At 38.8% G+C, this 23429-nt stretch overlaps 2 protein-coding genes across 2 annotated transcripts; both read left to right on the top strand.

Moving 5' to 3' along the window:
* The first annotated feature begins 1655 nt into the window (after positions 1 to 1655).
* Positions 1656 to 23384, top strand: hoxd3a (homeobox D3a). Its single transcript, XM_012836357.2, has 4 exons — positions 1656 to 1908; positions 18026 to 18088; positions 20570 to 21108; positions 21589 to 23384. Exons 3-4 carry the CDS (start codon positions 20670 to 20672, stop codon positions 22335 to 22337), a joined length of 1188 nt encoding a protein of 395 aa, XP_012691811.1. The 5' UTR covers positions 1656 to 1908; positions 18026 to 18088; positions 20570 to 20669; the 3' UTR covers positions 22338 to 23384.
* On the top strand, positions 8682 to 10169 carry hoxd4a (homeobox D4a). Its single transcript, XM_012836359.2, has 2 exons — positions 8682 to 9505; positions 9868 to 10169. Exons 1-2 carry the CDS (start codon positions 9040 to 9042, stop codon positions 10167 to 10169), a joined length of 768 nt encoding a protein of 255 aa, XP_012691813.1. The 5' UTR covers positions 8682 to 9039.
* Positions 23385 to 23429: the final 45 nt, after the last annotated feature.

Raw genomic sequence — 23429 nt, 5'->3', positions numbered from 1 at the left:
TTCTCTTAAGAATGCAGGCTTTCCAAGGGTTGGCCTGCGTTCTGTTTTTCTAGTTGCTTTCTATTTTGCCTGGGAATTTAATGTAGCCTAATATTAGGCTACCAAGATAGGAAGCTTACATTAACGATTATAATTTTTTTTAATATATGGCAAAGAGCTGCTCCTAATATACCCATGCAAAATATACTAAGGGCGTGAATTTCGTATGATGAATGGGTGGCTTAAAATGCTGCATGGAAAATGCTGGAAAATGGAAAGTCGAGGTTCAAGGACGTGCCATCTTGAAATGCACTTGCTATGTTGATAAGAGGAGATTGGCCAATATCACAACCAGTGTAACAGATCATATAAAAGAAATCTGCATACAAAGTGATATTCCACTTCAAAACATCTAATTCCATTAAATATTCACTCAGTGGTTAACACAGATGGAGATCCTATTCAGTTAGCTATCGAAAGTAAACGAGTCTATTATTCGAAACCTACATTTAAAAAAATATAACTCATTGATATATAACCTCATTGCATATGTGTAATAAATAATTTGAATCAATCTAGGTAGGGATACAAATATAGGATATCCCTAAAATGTCACGAGAATAAGACTATTTCAATAAGTTATTTCACTAGAAGTCATTTTCAAATTAAACATTACAGATCCATAAAGTGCACCCACAAACCCCATACATCTTAATGAAGAAAGATAAAATAATAGTAAGCACATTCAGTACTGTGCTCTGGTTATCTGTATTGTTCGACGTGATTGCTTACATTCTTTTTTTTTTAAAAATCTGTTTTATTTTATTGACAATACATGCAGATTGACGTGCATAATTTCATGACCATAATATCTCTCATAGACGAACAAACATGTCGTGGTTAACATAGCGCATAGGCAAGAATGCTACATGCTGTTTTGCAATAAGCTATACTTATTTATATTAATTGCGTCAGTACTAACTAGGGTATTTCTGGTCCAAACATAGAATCTTCTGTTGTATTCTTATTTTCACTGACGGACTCTAAACGCTCACGCTTAACTCTTAACCTATAGGGTTAAGTCTGGAACAAGGGTCGAGACAGGGGACATTTACCTTACTGTGTTCTTAATCTGTATCTATTTAAATATTTTTGCAAGACCTCTAGCAGAGACAATCTCATCTGAGGACGCGCGTGCGCGCACACACACACACACATACAGCTAGATAGACAGATGGATAGATAGATAGATATGTAGATAGAGAAATGATGAAGAGAAAAGGGGAGAGAGAGAGACAGAGAGAGTACATTTTAAATGTATGTATTCATTTTTGATTACAAATCCATTTTATTTCCCATCTGTAACTCCAACATAGTGTAAGCTAAAGAATACTGCGCAATGTTGCACAAGGGTCCTGTTGTTCTAGTGAAAGTCATGGCAAAACTCATTGACCAAAAATGGAGGAATGGCTTCGGCCATTATGCGCAAAAAAAGAGAGAGGAACTGCAGCAGCCCGAAATTCCTTTTTGTTAGGAGACAATTTACAACTTGGTAATAGACCTTTTTATGAGCCTATATCGCCTGTCATTGGATGCCACTGGTCATGTGCAAGAGGCAAACGTCTTCATGGCCCTTTTCCTGATTTCTCAAGCGGTTTTTTCATAGTATTCTGCAGCCAAAGAGACCCAAACTAAACGCTCTGTATGCACCCTTCAAAAGTCAGTATTTTGTTATTAGTGACTTTGAACAGTCATATCTGTAAAACACCCCAGGGGTTTGTAACTGTAAACATCTGTTATACGTGACCGTGTAGGACGCCGCTAAGGTAGGCTATTTCTAATCTGTGCAAGAAACGCGACCAACAGAAATGTTTCCTGATAGTTGTGCAAAGCGAGACATAGAAGACATGGATTACCCAACAACTAATGGTAAGTGGGCATCAAAAAATGTTCTTTTTCACTTCGAAATAGGAACTTTCTGTTCAATTCGCCGAATAGTTTGTAACTGAGTAGGCTACGAGTACACCGGCACTAAGTTCAGATAGAGAGATAGCAGTATATGCTAATAGGTGGGGAAATATCTTCTGTAGTAAAGTGCATGCAATATTTTTTGTATATCTTCTCTAATGTACAAGGTAGATTGTTACTGGTACAACAATTAGATTACTATTTCACTAACTTCAACATTTAAATGTTATTAGAGAATAAGTGTCGACCCAGTTATGTACTGAATGTTAACTCCACGTACGTTTTCAAGCATTTTTTATTTTCGCAAAGTTATATATGCATTCTCATTTATTTATTAGTGTGGTATATGGTCCTTGAAAATCTTAAGCTTGAAAAAAAGAAGATAAGATAGAACATTCTTAACCCAAGACGAGGTCTATTTTATCTGTATTTCTAGAGTTATATTAATGTTGTGAATATAGTAGGCCTTAATGTCATGGTGCAGATGAATAATAGTAGAACCATTCTCGTTATTATTGTTGTCATTGAAGCTGTGTCTCAAACATTAGTGTAATAGTTATCATAGAAAGTATCTGTTAGAAAAAAACCGGTTTGTATTTACAGTATATGGATTATTTCACAAAATGTCCTAACTTCGATCCGTACATGCATATTTTACATTTGATCATTGAGATGTCAATATGCAATGTTTCTTAGAATACCTTCAAGAGTTTTCTAAGCATTGTGCGGGTGTTGAAATGAGATAAACCTTACACCCTGACACCATAATATTGTGGTTTTCGATGTTTCGATGTTTTGATATTTGCAGTTATATCGCATGTTAAAGAAAATGAAAAGAAAGCAAGGATGTGCTCTTGTCAGCCCTGGGGCTTTCGTTTGTACCTTGCATATATTTCGGCCACATCGGTAATAGTGTTAAAAGCTTTGAGGAAGTCGTCGTCATAAAAGAAGAAATCATTGTGTTTCCCTTTACTTACACAAACAAATTTGTGAGAAGGCTATAGCTCTCTTGGTAAAGCTTTTTTCGGGAGCCTGGAGATGAGAGCTGCAGAACAAAGACAGTATTTCACCGCTGCCTGACAGGCAGCTGCAAAAGTATTTACAGCCTTACTGCAATGCGGCAAAGAGGGGGACAGGCAACAACCCAGCAACTGAATGTGAGGCCTACACAGCCCACACAATCGAGAACACAACAGTACGGATTTCGTCATTTAATAAATATAGGCACGTTTCTTTCATTGTGAAGTAATGTATACCATATTAACGAACAAGTAACCAAATCGAAATGTTGTAAGAAACGATTTCATCAAGGCCATTAATAGTTGATAACCCTTAACATTGGTGTTAATTAATAAATACGTCGACGCAGTTGCCTATTTGGAAACCATGCACTATTTTACTGCCAAGTATACATCAATGATGAAACTTGCACACACATTTAATTTACATTTGTTTCGGTCGCTGCCAGATAACACGACAACATAGGGATACAACATTTGCATCAGAAGCAGCGTAATTGGTCAGTTCAATATGCGTTTATAATGCATTTTGCCTGTATTGTTCAAGAAAGTATGAAACATTTCAATAATTGTCTATCTGACAACGTACAAGTGGTTGATTAATGCGTTGTCTATGTAGCTATGTAGCATTGCATCACAATTACCCAGAGCCCATTCACATCTTGGCTCCAACTAAGTTATCCAAAACCTTATCTCTATGTTTAGTACTCCTTCACTGATAATTAGTATGATGTAATCTTTCTCAATCTTTTTGGGTATTAAAAATGAACGATGATGATTTCATTGTCTGAGCGACATATAAGGAAAAAAACATGACGTCATGTGAGCGATGCTGAGATGCTAGGAAACATGCATTAACGACTCGTGTCATGCGCCACTCCACTCACAACAGTGTGCCTATCCCCCGGCAGAAGGCGCTGTTGCCCAACACACAGGTTTTCCAATCTCATCGTTCCGCATCGTTTCTCTGGCAGGTCACTGCTGAAGGCAGAGATTGGTTGAGAAAAAACACGTGAGACCTCTTACGCTTTCCCCATTTGTCATAAACTCTGCCTGCAATAATTGTGAAACGAATGAAAGTAACTCACATAATTCTATTTCCATGGTGAGAAATCAAGTAGTGGAGCATCATAGCATCTTCGTTTAGATGCTATCACTAAAAAGCGTGACACAGGCTTTCCATTAGTATTTTCTCCGGTGCTAGGCTACATTTCATGGGGCAGTGCAGGAATGTACAACTTTAAAGTTTATAGATTTTACCGCGAACTATTAGCTTTTATACTATAGGCTATTTTAAAATCACTCTCTAGGCTGTCAATAACTGTGCACTGTAGCTGTATCTCAATGTCCAGCGACAAACCTGCATTAAGCCATGTTTGTGTTTATGTGACGAATAAAGTGTAGTGTAATGGACAGTGGGTTTAGTTACACCACATTGTGAAGTAAAAAATATAAACTAAACTTTTTGACACAAACCGTTGTTTGCCAACTGCACAGCAAACGTTCCTCTGTTTTGAAGAGGGTGCCATATGGTGATGTTTTTTGCAATCGGGGTTCACACGTACATTCTGCTACCCTCTCACCAGGAATCCTGTTTTATGGTTTTATTACCTCAGATTTTACTGGATTTAGGCAGGGAACCTTGTAGAAGTTTACGAGAAGGGGCCACAAAAGGTCATCGATTGTTTCTCTAGAGACATAGTAGCTCGAGCACTGTCTACAAAAATGTTAAATTTTATTTTGCTTATTGTTAAATGAGGACGTGGAACAACGTGTATTTTTGTTATGTATGTGTATGTTTTACCACGCTTTACCACATGCCTGAAAAAAGCATAGGCCTATTTAGTAATTATTAATTAGGTTTACTTTTGAAAGTATGGAAACAACTATCAATGTGTTTGAAAAGAGCTCTTTTAAAATTTGAAACATCCCAGGCTTGTACCAGCCTTTAAGACATAGAAGGTGAAATGCGTATGGCTTGCCTCTTTTTTTCCCGGCGACACCGGTGTAATCGCCATTATTGAATAAGTGCAACTTTGAGGGTTATTTATGGCACCAGTGCGGTGTCTTGAATGGCTGTGGGGAAGCACGTGATGCCATTAAACTTTGTTTTATGGCCAGGGAGTTGACAAGCCAAAATATAATTCACATTGTATATTAGAAAGGACTTGCAGATGGTTTAGAATAGAACCCTGAATTGGTGGAGGCGAGTATTAGACTCTTGGTTCCTTTGGATCATGGATATACTTATCTCTCAGCATTTTTCCTATCGCGGTGCTGTACGAGGTAAGACTCTTTTACAATACTCGTCACTGAACTTGTCCGAGGTGAGGGAGTTGCCTTTGTGAAGCATCAGGTAGTCTAAATATGCTGCCGTTGTTTCTCTGTGTTTAAATAGTCCGAGAGTATTGATGTATAACTTAACATAGAAATGTAGGAGCTCAGATGCACGATTGCATAGGCTACTGTAGCGATGAGCTAAAATGACACAATATAATGAAGATGACGTAAATGTTATGCGGTACTCAGGGGTTTGAGGCAAAAGTGGCGCCACGTAAAAAGGCAGTGGAGTCATCGTGTAGACTTGTAGTCGTCCGGCTTGTGTCGCTGTCTTCTTTCTACATGCTTTTGATTTGTACATGGGAAAAATAAGATTATTTTGTTTTTCGACTGATAAAACCATGAAATGTTGCTTTATGCATTTCAATCGAAAAACAACTTTTTGAAAGAGATAAAATGTATCTTGTAGACAAATTGCTGTTGGATTTTGTGGTATAGTGTTACTAACCTGGATAAAGATTACTTTTGATTCATATATTATCATATGTTATGGGACAAAATGAGACGAAGGGAAATGTCACATCTTACGTGTAATAGCCTATACCCCTATTTCAGAGATCCGCGAGGGCAGATAAGTCAACCTGTTGTTGTGTATCGATTGTTAATGACCTCCTGCTCATAATGTTTACATTTGTACACATCTAGATATTCAAACGAGTAAAGTGACTTGGAATGATGCCACGAACGAATTCACACTTTTAGAAGTAGCCTATTATCAGATCATTGCGGGCCTAATGTAAATGCACGTGCTCTATAGCGCCCCCAGAGCCTTTCCTGTCTTGGTGGTGTGGTTTAAAATAGGTTTCGAAAATATATGACCAAATTCTCGTTTATTCGGAAGGCAGGCGAATTGCTGTGATTAAATTAGTAGATGCAGAGTAATACTCCAATTATCCCTTTAAATACGAGAACCCCATAGGCTTCTCTTTAATAATTGTAGTGCTAGGTGTTAATTCATGTAGCCAGTACAATTAAAATGATACCTTAATGGCTATAGTTTGTGTCTTCTGTACATTGCTGAGGTATCGATGATATGTGTATGTGCTACGACCGCCTATTCGAAGTTTAGATGACAACAGAATACTAATGTAAGTAAGAGTTGCTTTACCGTGCGAAATGTCTTCTGTTCAAACTTAAACATGACTGACTTTATCCTTGCCAAACTATATTTATGATACAAGTTTTCATATATAGAAAGAAACCATTTGAACATTTGAACACACACGCACACATGTATATATTCACACATGTATTTCAATACCGTAATGAAATAAATGGTCGAACACACCCTAAGCAAACTACTGTAAGACCACATCTATAATGTAAAAGACGTTTCAATAACTGGATATGTTCTCCATTTGTTAAAGTTTAAGCCAAGGGTCAAGACAAGTGATGACATTTTAATTCTTTTGTTCATGAGTAACTCGGCTTTGACCCGTCTGAACAAGTCGCGAGTAAAGGTGAAACTCAGGTCAAGCTGTCTAACAGAAATGAAAATCCAAACTAACCAAGTAATATTCCTATGAATTAACCTGATCATGTTTGTAACTGCTAAGGTCGTTTCGTAAATAATTTAACAAGACACAACTGAGCCTATAAGTTGAATATTAGCCTAGGCTATTCTGGAAATGTTTCTGTCAACATCTACCCATCGTTTCGTATTAAGGTATAATATTGAATTACAATAAATCATGTTGTAAAATTTAGTTCTGAAATGTATAATCATACGAAAACATCTGAAAAAGTTTTTTTATTTTATAGAAATAAGGATATCAGTCTTTCGGAGACGTGGCTGTGAAGGTTCTATAATTAAAACATTTAAAATGGCTCAACCAGAATATCAGAAACATCATGCAAACCCTCATCAGTCGAACAAAACGAACGTTTTAAAAAGTCATATTAAGGCAGTTTCTTTCACATGTTACAAATCTCGTCTCCAGAGGAAACCCCTCTCTGGTACCCAACCTTTGAGCGCTAGACGGAAAAGAGGTGACCACCGGATGGGTCGAACAGGCCTATAACTGATGAACTTTGGTTGCTCCTGCAGAACTGCTGTCTGTCCGAACAAAAATTAATGAAACTTTGCGATGGTTGTAAATGATTTAGTTGACCCCTTGCCCTGTAGCCTAGTCTGTGCCTTCTGTGCCTGATACCACATTGGTTAGGAAGCCTAGAATGGTCTGGATTGCGTTTTGAACCTTAAGCATCATCTGATACATGTGTTCTTTTATTTGGTTATAACAAGGATATCACGGATGTTTTTCATTTTTAAAGAAAATGCCAAGATTGGCATCGTAAACAGGCAACATTGCATCAAAAGGGATTTAACGGAATCAAGTCAACGTCTGGTCTCCGTAAGGTGTGGAGTTTTTTCCGGACAATGTTGATCTATATTAAAAGCACTGTGATATAGCATTTATTACGCTATATGACTTGAGAAAAGCAATTGATAACGAATTTTAAATCAGATTTAGTGGTTCGGCACTTGCTCTTCTTGATTGATTTGTCTTGGCTAAATATATTTAAATGACATGAAGAACAGTTTGTCGCAAAAAGCAGCAATTGGACGCATATATTCCGTCGTCTATATATACCCTGTAGAACCGAATTTGTGTGATTATATCACGGTCACAGATTCGATTCTAGGGGAGTATATGGATGATGCAAAAACGTCGATAGAACTCATCAGTTGCTTTTAATTATGCAAAATATTCGTATTTGTCGCCCACCAAGGTAGAATACTATGTGGTGCTAGTGCTTAAGGGCCATTGTCATAACAGGGTCATCGTATTGTATTAATAGATACATTCTGGTCGCTAAGTTAATCAGAGGACAGTGTAGTAGTGCTGCTATTGCCCACATTTCTTTGAATTAGTTTGAGAAAATTCAAAACTCAAGTCTTCAGCCATTCACAATAACACCATTTCAACATTTGTTGAGACCATGGGGCCTCTCAGAAGCTATAATGACAAGTGTTACCATTTCGATATGGTCACACATTTTGACTTCAAATCTCAAACGCAGGGGACTCTTTATTATGATTTCAGTGTCCTAAAATGGGTAGCTGATTCTTTTATGGTACTTGTTTCTTTAATTTTGATTCCTTTTGTCTAACCATGTTTGATTATTGATTGTCAAAGCGTATTGATGGTTTGCGGGGAGCCCCTCACACGCCTCTGAAAGGACGAGAGCAGATGAAATGATGGGACTCCTGTAACTTTTGGATGACCCCTTCTTGACAAAGACGGTCTCCATCAATTGTCCACTGGTCTTTAGTCCGACTTTTTGTGCCTGGGGTCGTTTTTGTATCTTTTGTTTGTTTATATGTCAAAATCCTTGCCTCGAGTTTGATTAATTCAATCTGAACTAAACCAAAGCACAAGATTTACCAAGCTGTAACATAATGTCATATTGAATTCTCAGATACCGTAGGTTTGTTACATTATTATCATTTTTGGTAAGGATGCGGGGACGGCAGCAGCGAATAGTAGTTTTCCGTATTGTTTTTACACCTTATTACCGTATCGACTCAAAATAAGGTTTGAGTCAGCAAGTTCGAAGTCGCAGTGAAATGCCCTTTTGTTTGTCCTAATTAAAATATTTTGTGAAATTTGGGTTAGATTGCTGCTAGGTGTGTATACTTATCCGATAATAGACTCCCTTCTTCTCTATTGGCTCATCTGGTCACATGGTCGCCTAACTTTATTCTGTTGACAGCAAGTAGGAGGGCTTTATGGAGGGAGGAAAAAAAGACAACTCGAGAAAAATTAGTATTTTCTACCTTCAGAAATTAATGGCCATGAGTTCGTACATGGTGAACTCCAAGTATGTGGATCCTAAATTTCCTCCTTGTGAGGAATATTCGCAAAACAGCTATATACCTGACCAGGGCACAGGGTACTACAGTCCATCGCAGGACACTGATTTCCAGCATCCAGGAATCTATCCACGGTCAAACTACTCGGAGCAGCCTTTCAATTGTAACACTGTGCAGGGCTCCACAGTGCAACCGCGGGGTCATGTGCAGGAGCAAGCTAGCCATCCGAGCCCTTTCACCGCCCAGACCGAGCAGTGTCCCTCGGTCCAAGTACCTGGCCCGAGGACTTGTGGGCAGCAAAACACAAAGAACCAAAACGGGATACAAGCCAAGCAGCCAGCAATAGTTTACCCCTGGATGAAGAAAGTGCACATTGCAAATGGTAAGATTCACTTTCTGTGATATCTCTCTCGGACCAGTCCGCGCTGCTATTTAAGCCACACTAAAATCACTCAGTGAAATATTTATGGGTTCTTTTGAAGGGGCCGCCAATTACACCAGCCATAAATTTTTATTGCTTGAGAAATAGGCCGCTAGCTACTTTTGCCTGCCTTTCGATGTCTTAAAAACTCAGTTCGATTATTAGTTTAAACAGAATTTTGATGAACAGGACGGTAGTGCCTTTATTTTCTGACGTTAACGATTTAAACATACATTAGCCATGCTTTTACATTTGAGGGAAAGTTCATTTGTTTTGTTGACTGGAGGGTTGTTGGCTAACTTATGTACTTTTACTCTTACCAGTGAATCCGGATTACACAGGACCAGAACCCAAACGGTCACGGACAGCCTACACAAGACAGCAGGTTTTAGAGCTGGAAAAGGAATTCCATTTTAACAGGTATCTGACCAGACGGCGTCGCATTGAGATTGCCCATACGCTCGTTCTTTCCGAGCGCCAGATCAAAATCTGGTTTCAGAACAGAAGAATGAAATGGAAAAAAGATCACAAACTGCCCAACACAAAAGGAAGATCTGCGTCGGCCTCAAACCAGCATGTACAGCACGTTCAGAAGGACAACCAGACAGATATCACAACTTTATAACTGAAATTGGAATCCGTCTCTTCTTCCTCTGAAGTATAACGTGAACTATGTATTGTAGACAATGCTGCATTTGACTTTGCATGGTCTCAGAATATGACAATTTTGGGTCATTATAATTTGTGAATGTGAACCAGAGGCGCACATTACAAAATCCTTTGTGAGAGAGCTACGAAGTGTGGACTATGTACTGATATATCATCATTCTACACCATTGTAACTCTTAGGTGGTTAAGAGGATACGAGTGCATCACCACATTCTTCACGTGCTCCTCTGAGGTACAGTAGATTTCAGAAACCGAAACCGTGTTTTCACAACAAACGCCTCCTGAGCTAGAAGACGTAAATGGTGCATCCAAGTTCTTATATTTGCAGTCTTCTATTCCATGTGTGTTTTAGCTAAGCCCTTTTGCCCCAGTCAAGGGGCGAATGAGTTGAAATTGGTACTGTTTAAATGGAGAGAAAAAACTACATTCATTTGAAGAACGCAATGGCTTTCTGCTCATGTAAAGGTCGATTAGGTGCATCTCATTACAGCCTGAAAGTAGAACCTATTTACGAAAAAGGTGCATCAATTGGACATTGTTTCTATTTTAAACGTGGGATGCTTACTAAAAGGCGGGCAAAATGCTAGTAAGTGAGGCTAGGAGTATAATTACTGATAGAAAGTTTATCTGAGAAAAAAAATCTTCATTGAAGTCTCTGACTGCACTAACTCTACACAAAAAAACTTTCTACAAAGGCGTTTGAATTTATTTTGAAGTGAGAAATGCCTATATGTTGATCTGAATATTTCTTTGGTAGGCTATAAATCTCCCGTGACACGTTTGTAAACAGTGTACAATTAAAGAAGCTGTATATCTGTCTTCCAGATGTCATTTGATAATTCTTTAATTACACTTTTCTTTTTTTTATTTCTTTACCTACTTTTACTATTGTAATATACATTTTGGAAGTGAATTCATTGAAATCCTTTATTTATTAAATATCAGAATGGAGAATGCTTAAAGTTTGAGTTTGCGTTTACAATGCTTATGGACCCAGATTATGTCCAAAACATTCCATAAACCTGTTATTGTGTTAATCGAATAAAAGTGCAACATTTTATCTATATTATGTAATATATCTGTATTTTGTTCAGATTTTCTACAAACGCGTTTTGTAGCAAAATGGTAATTTCAAAATCCTGAATACAGGATAGTAACAGCATCACATATTACTCTCTTGAAAAAATATAAACAAGTATATTTTGTTGCAACTGGTCTAGGTTTATAATGCTTAAGTGAGAAGTATTTTATAAACTAAAGGAAGAGTTGGATGCTGAAATTCTAAGCCGATGCATTCACGTAGTGATTAAATATTCCGGTAGCTTCTCTTCTGCAGTCATTGTCTCCTGCACAAAAAGCTAGGATCTCACGCACTGGGAAGATGTCTTCTCTGAAGCCTTCTCGTTGAGAGGATTGAAAGGGTATTTTTACAGAATCCAGTCAAAGCTCCAGAGGCAGGTTCAACCAGAGGACACCTTTTCTATTGCATTAGACGTATTTCAGCCGCAAGGACTGACCCCGAAACCCTTGACCCGCTGGACCCGCGGCCTTTTCTTACGCAGACGGTATTCGCATTCTGTGTTGGTAAATGGGCAACTTTTTAAGTTTAAGGCATTATGCGTCTTTGTACTATGCAGTGCTCTATCTAGAAAAAATGTTGGCGTGCTCTTATTTCTTGTTTTTAAATGCACTAAATGTTATGGGCTGTGAGGAGCACATTGCAATTATTCATTATTTCCCTTTTTGTATTTCATTTGAGAATGTTGTGACGTGAACATCAGGATGTCCTCGAAATACCTAATGATCCAATAAAGACTGATATTGATGATCACTTGTAAAGAATATGCTTATTTACACCCCAACACAGTCTACTAAGCATTTATAGTCCACTAGTATAGTATAGTAGAGAGCAGAGAAATGTGTTGGGTCTGCTGTAGGGTCGCGAACAGTCCGTCACTCAGGTTGGGTGTCATAAGCAATCTTGGAAATAACATTCGTGTAACTGAGATTGTAAAACGCAGTTAATGAAGAGATAACTTTTGGGTAAGTGACAAGCAGCTGACAATAGCAGCTTCAGTGTTCAGTGAACAAAATAGCAGCTTCAGTCCTATAGTACATGGACTCCATTGACTAGGTCTACATTAATTTGCTGAAACAAAGACGTAGCCTTTTCTCTATCGCTGTTTTGTTTCGATGTTAGGCTAATGGTAAATGAAAGAGGAATAAACCATAGTGGTGCCCAGCTTCCCTGTTAGCCTGAGTGTCATGAATTGTGATACTTGTGACTTCATATCCTTTCCTATTTTAACTGTGTGTGTATGTGTGCGCGCGCACGCTTGCGCGGGTTCATGTGTTTATCTGTGTGCGCCTCAGTGTACTGGCACGCGCAGAGTTGCGCGAGCGTGTATAGGCCTCTATTCGTCTATGAGTTCGCATGTGTGTGTGTGTGTGTGTGTGTGTGTGTGTGTTTGTGTGTGTGAGAGTGTGTGAGTGTGTGTGTTGGTGAACGTTGGTGGCTGAAACAGACCGGGTACATGAGCACTGAGTACTTGCCTTGCAACTTATCACCACTACATTTGCACGTATGCTTGATGCTCATTCCGGCAAAATGTATTATTCATTTAGGGTTTGAAATGACAGTCCGGCAACACATGTAAGAGCCATCTTTTACTACCACTTAGAAAAAGTATTAAGGACAAAGGAATAAAGCTGTTTTAAAAGGCACATAACCTCGGTGTGAAATTAATTTATTGTGCAGTCATACGTTATAAATGCAGTTACTGAAAAACAGCAAAACCTCACAATATCTCTGGTTGTGTCTGCACAATGCCTGATTATTGTAGTCAGGAAACGTTTTGTTTACCTGAAATAATCCTCTAAATTAACATCAAATATTGTTTTGTACAACCACGTTGGAGGAAAGCCATTGTCTTCACTGAGTCTATAATGCGTTCTGAGTATTGACCTACATGTCTGAATACAATAAATGGGAGCCATAGGCAGTACCATTTGCAATGACACTGCACCGACGACCATCATCGGGCTCACAATGGCTCTCAAACGGCCATATTTGATTTCCAGCTGTTCGCAGAAAATGTCCTCGCTCTGCAAGACAGCCCCATAAGATATATTAAACTGCGCTGTCGACATCCGAAGATAGAATTCTGGGACTATATGCTTCCTTTCTATATCCCTTTTTCTATTTGACCACGTGATTGTCTAAATAATTAATGCAGCACGTCCCCTAGAAACACGGCGTCGTCATTAATCGCGAGGAGTCTATCAGACTTGAAAACTGAAGAGATCCCAAGAAAATAATATCCAAACGTTCCGTCCGGTACCCTACGCTACTATAGCCTGCATCTTTATACAGCATTTGATCCAATGGAAGCTTGGTATGTAAACATTTAAGTTTTTGTTTTGAGTGAGATGCTAAATGAACATAACTGTCAGATTTTTGATAAATAGTGCCCTTTGATGAGTGCGCCGGGGCTTCTTTTCAGACAGCTTGGACTTGTAATGGGCAGCAGTGGCTTCTCCTGTTCAGTCGAGTAGACAACCAATAATGCCGCATGAAATGTTCAGGAAGATGTGGATTTTGTTACTACTGCACACGACTGTAGTATTTTATAATGGTATTCCGCTGTCCGAAACTATCTTCAGTTTCTGCATCCATCCATAAGGGACAATATTCATGCGATCTTTCCCAGTTTGGGTTTTCAGAATCAGTGGAGCTTTGTTGGTTTTGCTTTCAAATGGCTTCTTGCAAGGGCCTGTTTGTGATCATAATTCTTCAAAGGTGCAATTCATCCATTATCTTACCGTTAGTCTTTTACTTGCACGTCTTGATTGCGTTGGGAAGAGATGAGTTGCAAAACATTTAAAGATGGAAAAAACGAGATTTAAGAACTGCAATAGCTACCACTGAAGTGCACATAATTAGAATTCACTCATTTATATTTATATTCAAAACAAAACAATACAATACACCGATATATTCAGGGAGTAAAGAAGCGCATCAGAGTGAAGTGATCATACTAAAACAATAGCACTAATTCCTTAAGAATGTTAACACCATCGGCTTTTCTCCAATTCGTATTGCCGTTTTGTTAACTGTGATGTATAATGATTTGAAATTTATTTAATAAAAAGTGGTGGTTCTTGGAGGTTGGGTTGACAGTTATCTGCGTCGTGGTAAATCATTCCAGGTAATTCCTGAAAGGGTGCGAGGCTGTTTGGGGGCCGGGCGCAGGCTGTAAATCTTTCACTTTTATTGCCCCATGAACATATGCTGCGATGCGAAGTTCTTGCATCCCTCTCCTCAGAACAAGCTCTCTGTCCGGCAGGGTCCCATTCTGTTCCCTGGCTGTCTATCTCCGTCTTCTTTAGCAGGAGTGGTTTGCTCCCTTGGAGACATTTGGGCATTATTTCCACCACAATTCACAGAAAATAAGGGCATGGGACGAACTTGCCTCTCCAGAAGAATGACTAGACACCAAAAAGTTGCAAAATTACTTTTAATCATATTATTTCTCAATATTATTCCGTAAAAACAATATCAATTGAAAAGTTAAACGCATTAGCACAGTCATAAACATTCACATGTATATTTATTTTGCAAACACATCGTCTGTATGTAAGGAACAATGTAACATTAGAGATGATTTTGATGAATCTCCCTAGCTGACGGGGTCATACATTCCTGTCATTGCCAAAGCCATAATCATCAAACAATATTCCAATGGCTTCCTGTAACATAGACGTTTCCTGGCAAATCAAAATACCTAAAATAGGACCGTGGGCATGCATTTCTGTATGTTTTCTTTTTTTACCTGATGGCCTTTCATGTCACAAATCCAAATTTGCAGATAGTGGTATTGTTCGTTTTTGTCTTATGTGCTTGTAAACTCACAAGTGTAACCTATAATTAGTGTTTTTGCAGTTCATATTTTTAATATGGAAACTGAAACTGGTTCGGATTTGAAATCCATACAATGTGCAATCTAACAGAAAAATATCATCATGGCGCTAAAACAAAGCATCTTTAAGCGTAAATACATATGGAATGACAAGCCATTGAATAACAAACCTAATATAAATAGGAAAAAAGTCGTAATGATGATTACAGAGATGCAGCATTGCCAATTATAGAGGCCCTGTCTCACCCCAAACATAGCAGAAAAGAAAAAAAGAATGAAAAATAAATAAGCTAACATCTAGGCTGTTTTACTTGAGTGTGTAAAACACTGTAGCAGATGAGGCAAATGGAAACGCTCTTCCCCTTGAAAATGTATTTGTGAGGTGAGGTTCGGTTGAAGGTGCTGCCTCAATCAGGACAATCTGCTATCCAGATCACGTGAACAAATATGCTTGTATTTTAAGGCTGCGCCTATATTTGTCATCATAAAGCTTTCCGAAACACCAATATCCCAATGTTAACTGTAACGCAGGTGGCTCCCTAATCCTCGTTTTTTTTCCAATGGGCGGTTGATTGCCAGCCATATTTCCTTTTTGGAATAAGGATGCCTGCTTCGTTTTTTATTGGTAGCTGAGAGTGTGTCTTCCATTCTATCGGGAATACTGTCCGCACTGGTATATGGAAATGTCTGAAAAAGCGCAAGATCAGGTTTAGGACAGTATTGTCTACAGACAAAGGGTGAAGGATATATTCTAGAGACTGCAGGAAAAGAAATTGAGACTGAGAAGCGCTCCTATATGATAAATTGATTCACAGGTAAGCCATTGCATGGCAAAACGCAACCTTTAACCACGGGTTTACATAATGCGAGCTTGAAAAAATATGATTTATTCCATTCAGAAGAGGTGATCTTTATTAATGTCGCTCACGTCTATAACTATGCAAGTGCGGTTTGGGGAGAAGAAATGCAATTTAGAAGACAAGTTTATAGTTTTTGAGCAACCACGAGCAATTTCGAAAGGTTAGCTTGGACGTTTGTCAGATTCATACATTGGGACGCTGGTTTTAGCTGATTTTGCGATTTGACGAAAACTAACTACAAAGGGGAAGAGAACTGGGAGAACTTTCAGTAGTGACTCATAGATTGTGAGATCGTAAATCACATTAATTTGTTGTCTTATCGTCACAGTAATGCTAGACATGATGCATGTGGTTTCAAATAGGGTATAGTATTTTGTTAAGAAGTAATGTTACCATTTATTTCAACTGATCCCATTGCTTGAATTTGAATATTTCAGATATTGTCGTAGTTTTGCAGGAAGAACTCCTTAAAGCTTATCAAATTTTCCTCCTTAATATTTCAGGTTGGTTATTTGGCACTTGAGTGTACTATTTTGAGTAACGTTGGCTCATAACATAACTTGTGAAGCGATTGAAGAAAGAGTGCTATGTTGATTCTCACGTCTTTATATTAGTTATTCTCTCAAATCCTCATTGCAAATACAGTGGGTTTTAATAATAATTTTGATATTGTTTTTTACTAAAAAAAAAACATTTGCTCTCAGATAATCGGATGATTAGACTAGCCTTTAGGAATTTTTATACCGTAGCCGTTTCTTCCATTTTATTAACAAGGATGAGTCTAATAGTGAACCTCATAGAAATCATGGTGGTCTTATTTACTCACTTCGTTTTGTTATAAACAAAAAATAAAACTGTCAACATTTGACCTGTTTTTCTGGAAACATGCCTTGAAGGGACCAACTGGCCATTGACCCATGCAGAAAGAATCAAATTACGGCCTTTAGACTTACGGAACTAAAAACGCATTACATTTTCAAAAAGCAAGAGTAATCATAGTTATATTTTTTAAATGTAAATACATATATAGATGTTTTGTCATTTGTCGAGCGATGTGTATGCAATGGCCTACTGAGTAGACAATTACCTCTAATCTACAATACCGTGATGTTTCTACTGAAAAATAGACGATAATAAAACAATTCTAAATTAAACGCAGAAACGCACTTTAGGTCCAGCTATTTCAGAAGTGGTTCAATATGTCGAGACTATTATTTTAACTACCCATTGTCCTATTGTGCATTTCAAACTTACCGTAAAAATGCGTAGGCGAAGAACATCGCTTCAGCCAAAAGAGCATGTCATGATTAACAAGAGAACTGGTTAAATGTATTCCATTAAGGACACTTACAACACGATGAACAACTCTATATTTCCAAAGGCTTCTTTAATGTCACCATTTACCAAATCTTCTTAAATCTTAGCAGAAACCGAGCGCGCCCGACAGATGTCTACTGTGACATATCTGTGCCATAGTTTTATCCAGGAAGACTACGAACTACCCTTTTTAAATAAAGTTGTGTCTAAGAGGAAACGTTAGTCGTTCTATCTCCTACGAATGTTTGGTCTTTTAAACCAAGTGAAAACTTCAGTGGCTCAGTGGCTTGTGACTTACTTGAAGCCCTTCCGCTCGTTGTTCATTAATCTTTGAGTTATTGCTAAGCGAGCCAAAGGTCACCCAAAAGGCTTATGACTGCTAAATATTTTGGCCAGCTTCTCTTTGTGTAGAAACGCTTGTCTCAGTTTTCTCTTAAAAGTTTCAGTCTAAAGTGAAATCCATGCCAAGGGTTTGTGGTCCGATATTTACTGACCACCCATACTTTAATATTATGTAATAGCCTACTCAACAGTGGCCCTAGATTGTGTGTCAAAAGATTGTATTCTGCCAACGGTGGCTATAAAGAATCTAGGTGAAGTACCTTAACCATACATGAAAAAAAGATATATGATGGAAAATTCGAATCTAAAATCTGTGATGTGAAATGTGTGGGCATTCAGAGACATATAATAACCGCCATGTTTTCTTCTTCTAGGTGTTGGTACGTATGATGCAGTGCGTCTGAGGGAAAACAATACAGAGACCAACACAGACCACGGTAAGCAGTTTTGTCTTTAAATTTACTGAGAATAGTAAATAACCAAGAAAATGAAAATTACATCTGTGCACAACAACAACAATAACGTAAAGTCGATTTTTTTAGAAGTACTATAACTAATAATATAATTTATAGTATAATTCTTATTATTTTAAAAGAAAAGGCTATTTAAACCACTGCTTCAGCAAATACAAAATGTTCAAAGCTAAACTGAAAAAATCAAACTATGTAAAAATTAAGTTGAATACGTATTCAAATAATGCAATCTTGTTCATCACGTTATACGCGCCTGCAGGATTTTAGATGCATTTAAGCCTTATTATGCATTTTCCGCTTCCACGTGCTTGAAAAACAAGTCCTTTCGGTTTCTTATCCTTTCCCCGACTGATTTCCAAGCAGTTTCATTGTCCATGATTAACAGTTAGTATGCCTAAATCCATATACCCAAGCATCGTTTGAATAACCTCTCCTGCGTCTCAAAATATATCGATAATTTCCACATTTGTTTCTGCATATGGAGTCCTCCGAATATGACCAGCCTGTTGGTATGCTTCAAACCACGTTCTAAGAAGACATGGACGCTTTTATAAGGGTCCTATTGCCCTGTTACAGGGGAACATGCGGAGTAGGACATTCTTTTGGCTAGTCTTCCTCCCACGCAAATGATTCAAGTCTTCTAAGGGTAGCAATACTGGAGTGTTTTTCTTTGCGGCGCTCTGCTAGGCCCACACGACCATGGCATCGACAGTCATAAATTGTGTGGCGGTCCTCAATGACAGGTGCATTGATATGCACCGCGCAGAGCATCAGGCCTGTTAATAACCCCTGCATGCATTTTGGGCCTATAGCATTTGGTCTGCTATGGGCCCTTCATATGTGGCTTTGTGAACAGTTACATTTCTTACTATGTGTTGCAGAGGACCTATGCAAAACCTTAAGGAGTAGGTGTAAAATTCCCGGGCTAGTTTTTACACCCACGCATTTGCTGTGTACGCACATTTGTGAGCCAATTTGCATACTTGGTGACCCACCCATCTCAAGAAAGTAATTCAATGGCAGGTCACGAAGGCAAGAGGCTACATTTTATTTAGCCACATATTGCTAAAAAAAAATGGATAGGAAATTGTTTGACCTATTTCCATGAGAGAACACTGAAATATAATCATTATAAGAGGACGTCTTGCTGTAGATTCCAAATAAAGGACGCACCAGGAGGGTTGCATGACTGCTGTCTTTATGATTTACAGCCATTTGTGAGGTTCAGACAAAGTTCACACACTCTCACACACACGCGGGCTCTCTCTCTCTCTATGTCACACATACACACACAGAAGCACGCACAAACACATGCACACACACACACACACACACAAGTTATAAGTAGTCAACAGATACGTGGATATGAGGTGCCCTTCTTGCTGTACTTACTAATACAGATATAATAATTATGTGTGCGTGAATTAAATATGTGGGGAGCCTCGTTGCTCATTTAAATCCCAATAACACGATTCTGTCAAGGTTTCCTTTCGATCACTCATAGACTAGAGCAATTTATCAAAATCACACAGCGGATATTAGCTTCAAGGACGGGTAATTATGCCTAAATTTGATCACGAAAGAACGATATTTCCATCTATATTTCACCATTTTATTCAGCCTCAACTAAATTACAAAGAAGTCTCTGTAACAATGGTCATGTATGTCCACTGAGCTGGAAAAGAAAGGGACATTGTGTTGACCAAAAATGCTGATTCGCTTGCCAGTCTTAGAATTTGCTCAAAGGGGATCCTTGAGCGCAGGTTAAATTTTAACCCTTTTGTTGCATTTGTGCCTGTTTGGCTCCAAAAGCGAAAGGTTTAGATGGGGAAGAAAAATCAACCATATGATTAGGCTCGTCAAGAATTGACAGATTTCAGAATGAAGAGAATCTCAGGTGAAGGGGGTGGGCTCACTTATAAGATTACATCAATAATTTTCCTGACTATAAAAACCTGGATCTCTCTGTGAGCCACATGCAACCTTTAGAGCCCATACGAGCTGTACTTAAGCTTTTAATAGTAACGATAAGAGATGATGGGCTGTCCATAACCAAATGCATACATTATTTTGTCTGGCAACTGAGAGATCGATTTTCGTGTTTGCTAAGCACTTGGAAAAATGCAACGGGTATTTATGGAGCCAAAGATATTGCCATCACAAGGCTAACTCAACTGCTCATGTATCACTTTTAATTCATATGAAAATTAACATATGTAAGTGAAGTAGCCTACTCAAAAATCGTCAAAGTCGGTTAGCTCAAAGACTTGAGACCAGAACTAAGTATTGAATTCGAGACGTATGAGTGAAATGAAACTGTCGAGTCATGAAAACCAAATCGTACATGATCATCGGTGTTTTGATGTGCCATCATATAATGTATCCTAATGTTGATGCGAGTCCAGCTATCTATTTAAAGTCTAAGACAATCTAATGTTTTCACAGGTCAGAGGATAACAAACCTGTGGGAAACTCCAATCACGTGACACAGGCGTCCATGCTATTGGACAAAAGTAAGCAGGCCCCTTCAGTTTGAATCTTCACGATGCAGAAAGCCACATACTATGACAATACTGGACTGTTTGGAGGCTACTCGTACCCCAAGTCTGACTCCTACAGCTATGGCACATCTCACCAGCCTTACCCCACGTCTAACATGGAAAATGAATATCAGGGTCCAATCTGTCCCCTGCAAACATCATCTGCCCGGCCACCTGCCCATAAAACTAGTGATCTAAATGGCAGCTGCATGAGACCAAGTGGCAGTCAGAGCACCAGCCAACCAGAAAGTATTGTTGAACAGCCCCAAGCACCTCCTTTGGCTGCCTCTTCACCCAACTCCAACAGCACTACATCTCAGAAAAAGAAATCTCCCACCAACAATGCCTCCAGCACTGCCAACCCTGTCACTACAAAGCAGATATTTCCATGGATGAAGGAGAGCAGGCAGAACTCGAAGAAGGGCAACAGTGTTGGAACAGCAGGTATAAAGGACTGTGTGTATAGTTTACATGTTTCAGGGTATGTGTGTGTTGGTTGGAGGGGTGTTTTACCCGAAATGATACATTGATGACTTTGAATGGTTGTTTAATATAGTGTTGTAGAAGTGCCTCCAGACTAGTGCGGGGTCTATCTATCTCATTTATTCAGTCACTCGCAGAATTAGGGAGTGAACAGGACATTTCTCTCTCTCTGTGGTGCACTTCCAGATAAACGTTTTTGATACCAAACATAGGACTGTAATTTGATCATTTTATATTCGGTGTGAAATATGTGGCCATTGTCAAGATTTGAACTGTGATCACAATGTTTCCATGTGTGTTATATGCTTTGAGTGGAGGGGATGCTGCAAGGTTTTGTTTGCATGTTAAGTCTCAATGCATGTCATGATAGTGTGAGCGAAATTCTCATCAGTAGGATAGCATTTACCACGCCGGCACTCATGCTCGAAATCTATTTTGCAGGTGAAACCTGTGATGATAAGAGTCCACCAGGACCAGCCTCCAAACGGGTGCGCACTGCCTACACAAGTGCCCAACTGGTCGAGCTTGAGAAGGAGTTCCATTTCAACCGGTATCTTTGTCGTCCCCGAAGAGTGGAGATGGCTAATTTATTGAATCTAACTGAGCGCCAAATAAAGATCTGGTTTCAAAACAGGAGGATGAAGTACAAAAAGGATCAGAAAGCCAAGGGGATAATGCACTCTCCCATGGGACATTCTCCGGACAGAAGCCCACCGTTAAGTGGGCCGAATCATATTGGATATTCTGGTGTGCTCCCAAATGTAAACAATCTCACCTATGATGCGCCTTCACCTCCGTCATTCGCTAAGCCACAACAAAACATGTACGGCCTGGCTGCGTACACGGCACCATTGGGTGGTTGCATACCGCAACAGAAAAGGTATCCTAGCACAGATTATGAACACCACAGCATGCAAGGCAACGGAAGCTTTGCCAGCGCTAATTTACAAGGCAGTCCAGTGTACGTTGGGGGAAATTTCGTTGATTCCATGCCAGCTTCGGGCCCCATGTTCAACCTCGGCCATCTCCCCCATCCTTCATCTGCCAGTGTGGACTACAGCTGTGCCGCTCAGATTCCAGGCAACCACCACCATGGACCCTGTGACCCCCATCCCACATACACAGACCTCACCTCTCACCATGCGTCTCAGGGACGGATTCAGGAAGCGCCTAAACTAACGCATTTGTAAGGATTCCATTGGTGTGCCCAAGCGACATTTCGCTCTTTTATTACCTCACTAGTTTAAAAGTAATTTATATAACTACACTCCCAGAGAGTCATACATATTACCCCGTATTACTATTACTGCTATGATTGTAATTATTTTTTAAAAATAGCTGTGGTCCATTTCTATTGACTGTTGATGGTGCGCGGAAGGGATTGTTTATTGTCAGTTGTTCCATTTTCTAAGAGCAATGCGCAATATAAGGAACATTTCATAAGGTATTAGCCTACTTGAAGGTAAGTCCTGTAGATCTGACCGTATTAGACAGCCATCTTTAGAGGATGAAATTTGTAGAATAATATAATAAAAAAACATGGACTCATTGTTAAGTCGTCTGGTTAGGCATCTGTATTCTGAATCTGTTACCGGTTCAATACAACTTTATTTATTTTATTTTCCTGAGAATGTATGGCAAACATGTATTGCGACTGATTGTAATATTTATTATTTAATGTTTTTTTTGTATCGCACATTATTTATCATATCATGTAGGCTATTTATATGAACACATGTAGAATTTATGCACCGTTTATTGGACAAATTCCTTGGATGTCATAACCATCAAACCAGTCCAATTAAGTTGGATTTTTTAAACAATGGTGTTGGCTAGTGTATTTTGGTGTAAAGAGTTCCCAATTGTAAATCTGGTCAAACTGGGCAAGGAGTCATTGCAATCATTAGTTCAAAAGCTGATTCTGTTGGTTATGCACCAACATGTCATTTCCATTTCTTTGCCCAAATCACCCAAGATGAATGTTATTTTGTAAGGTGGATGGTCCATACATAAAAAAATTGACGAAATGGTAATGATATGGAAATGTTATATTTTATTGTGTTACACATTTTGTAAATAAAGTGCTTAAATTAAAATATATGGTTAAATGCCTCATTGTTTCTGATGACAATAAAACACGTGGACTTCAGCATTCATATAGGCATTTTGTTCCTCTGTTATATGGCTTTACGGAATATCAAAGACGCCATTTTGAAAACAAAATTGATGGTAAACAATGGAGGTGGTCTTAAGCACTCACAACCATTTGCACACAAGGGTGT

The sequence above is a fragment of the Clupea harengus genome, chromosome 2 (genome assembly GCF_900700415.2).
Source record: "Clupea harengus chromosome 2, Ch_v2.0.2, whole genome shotgun sequence".
NCBI classification, from domain to species: domain Eukaryota; kingdom Metazoa; phylum Chordata; class Actinopteri; order Clupeiformes; family Clupeidae; genus Clupea; species Clupea harengus.
Note: the sequence above shows the minus strand (reverse complement) of the source record. Positions and strands in the feature narration are given on the sequence as shown.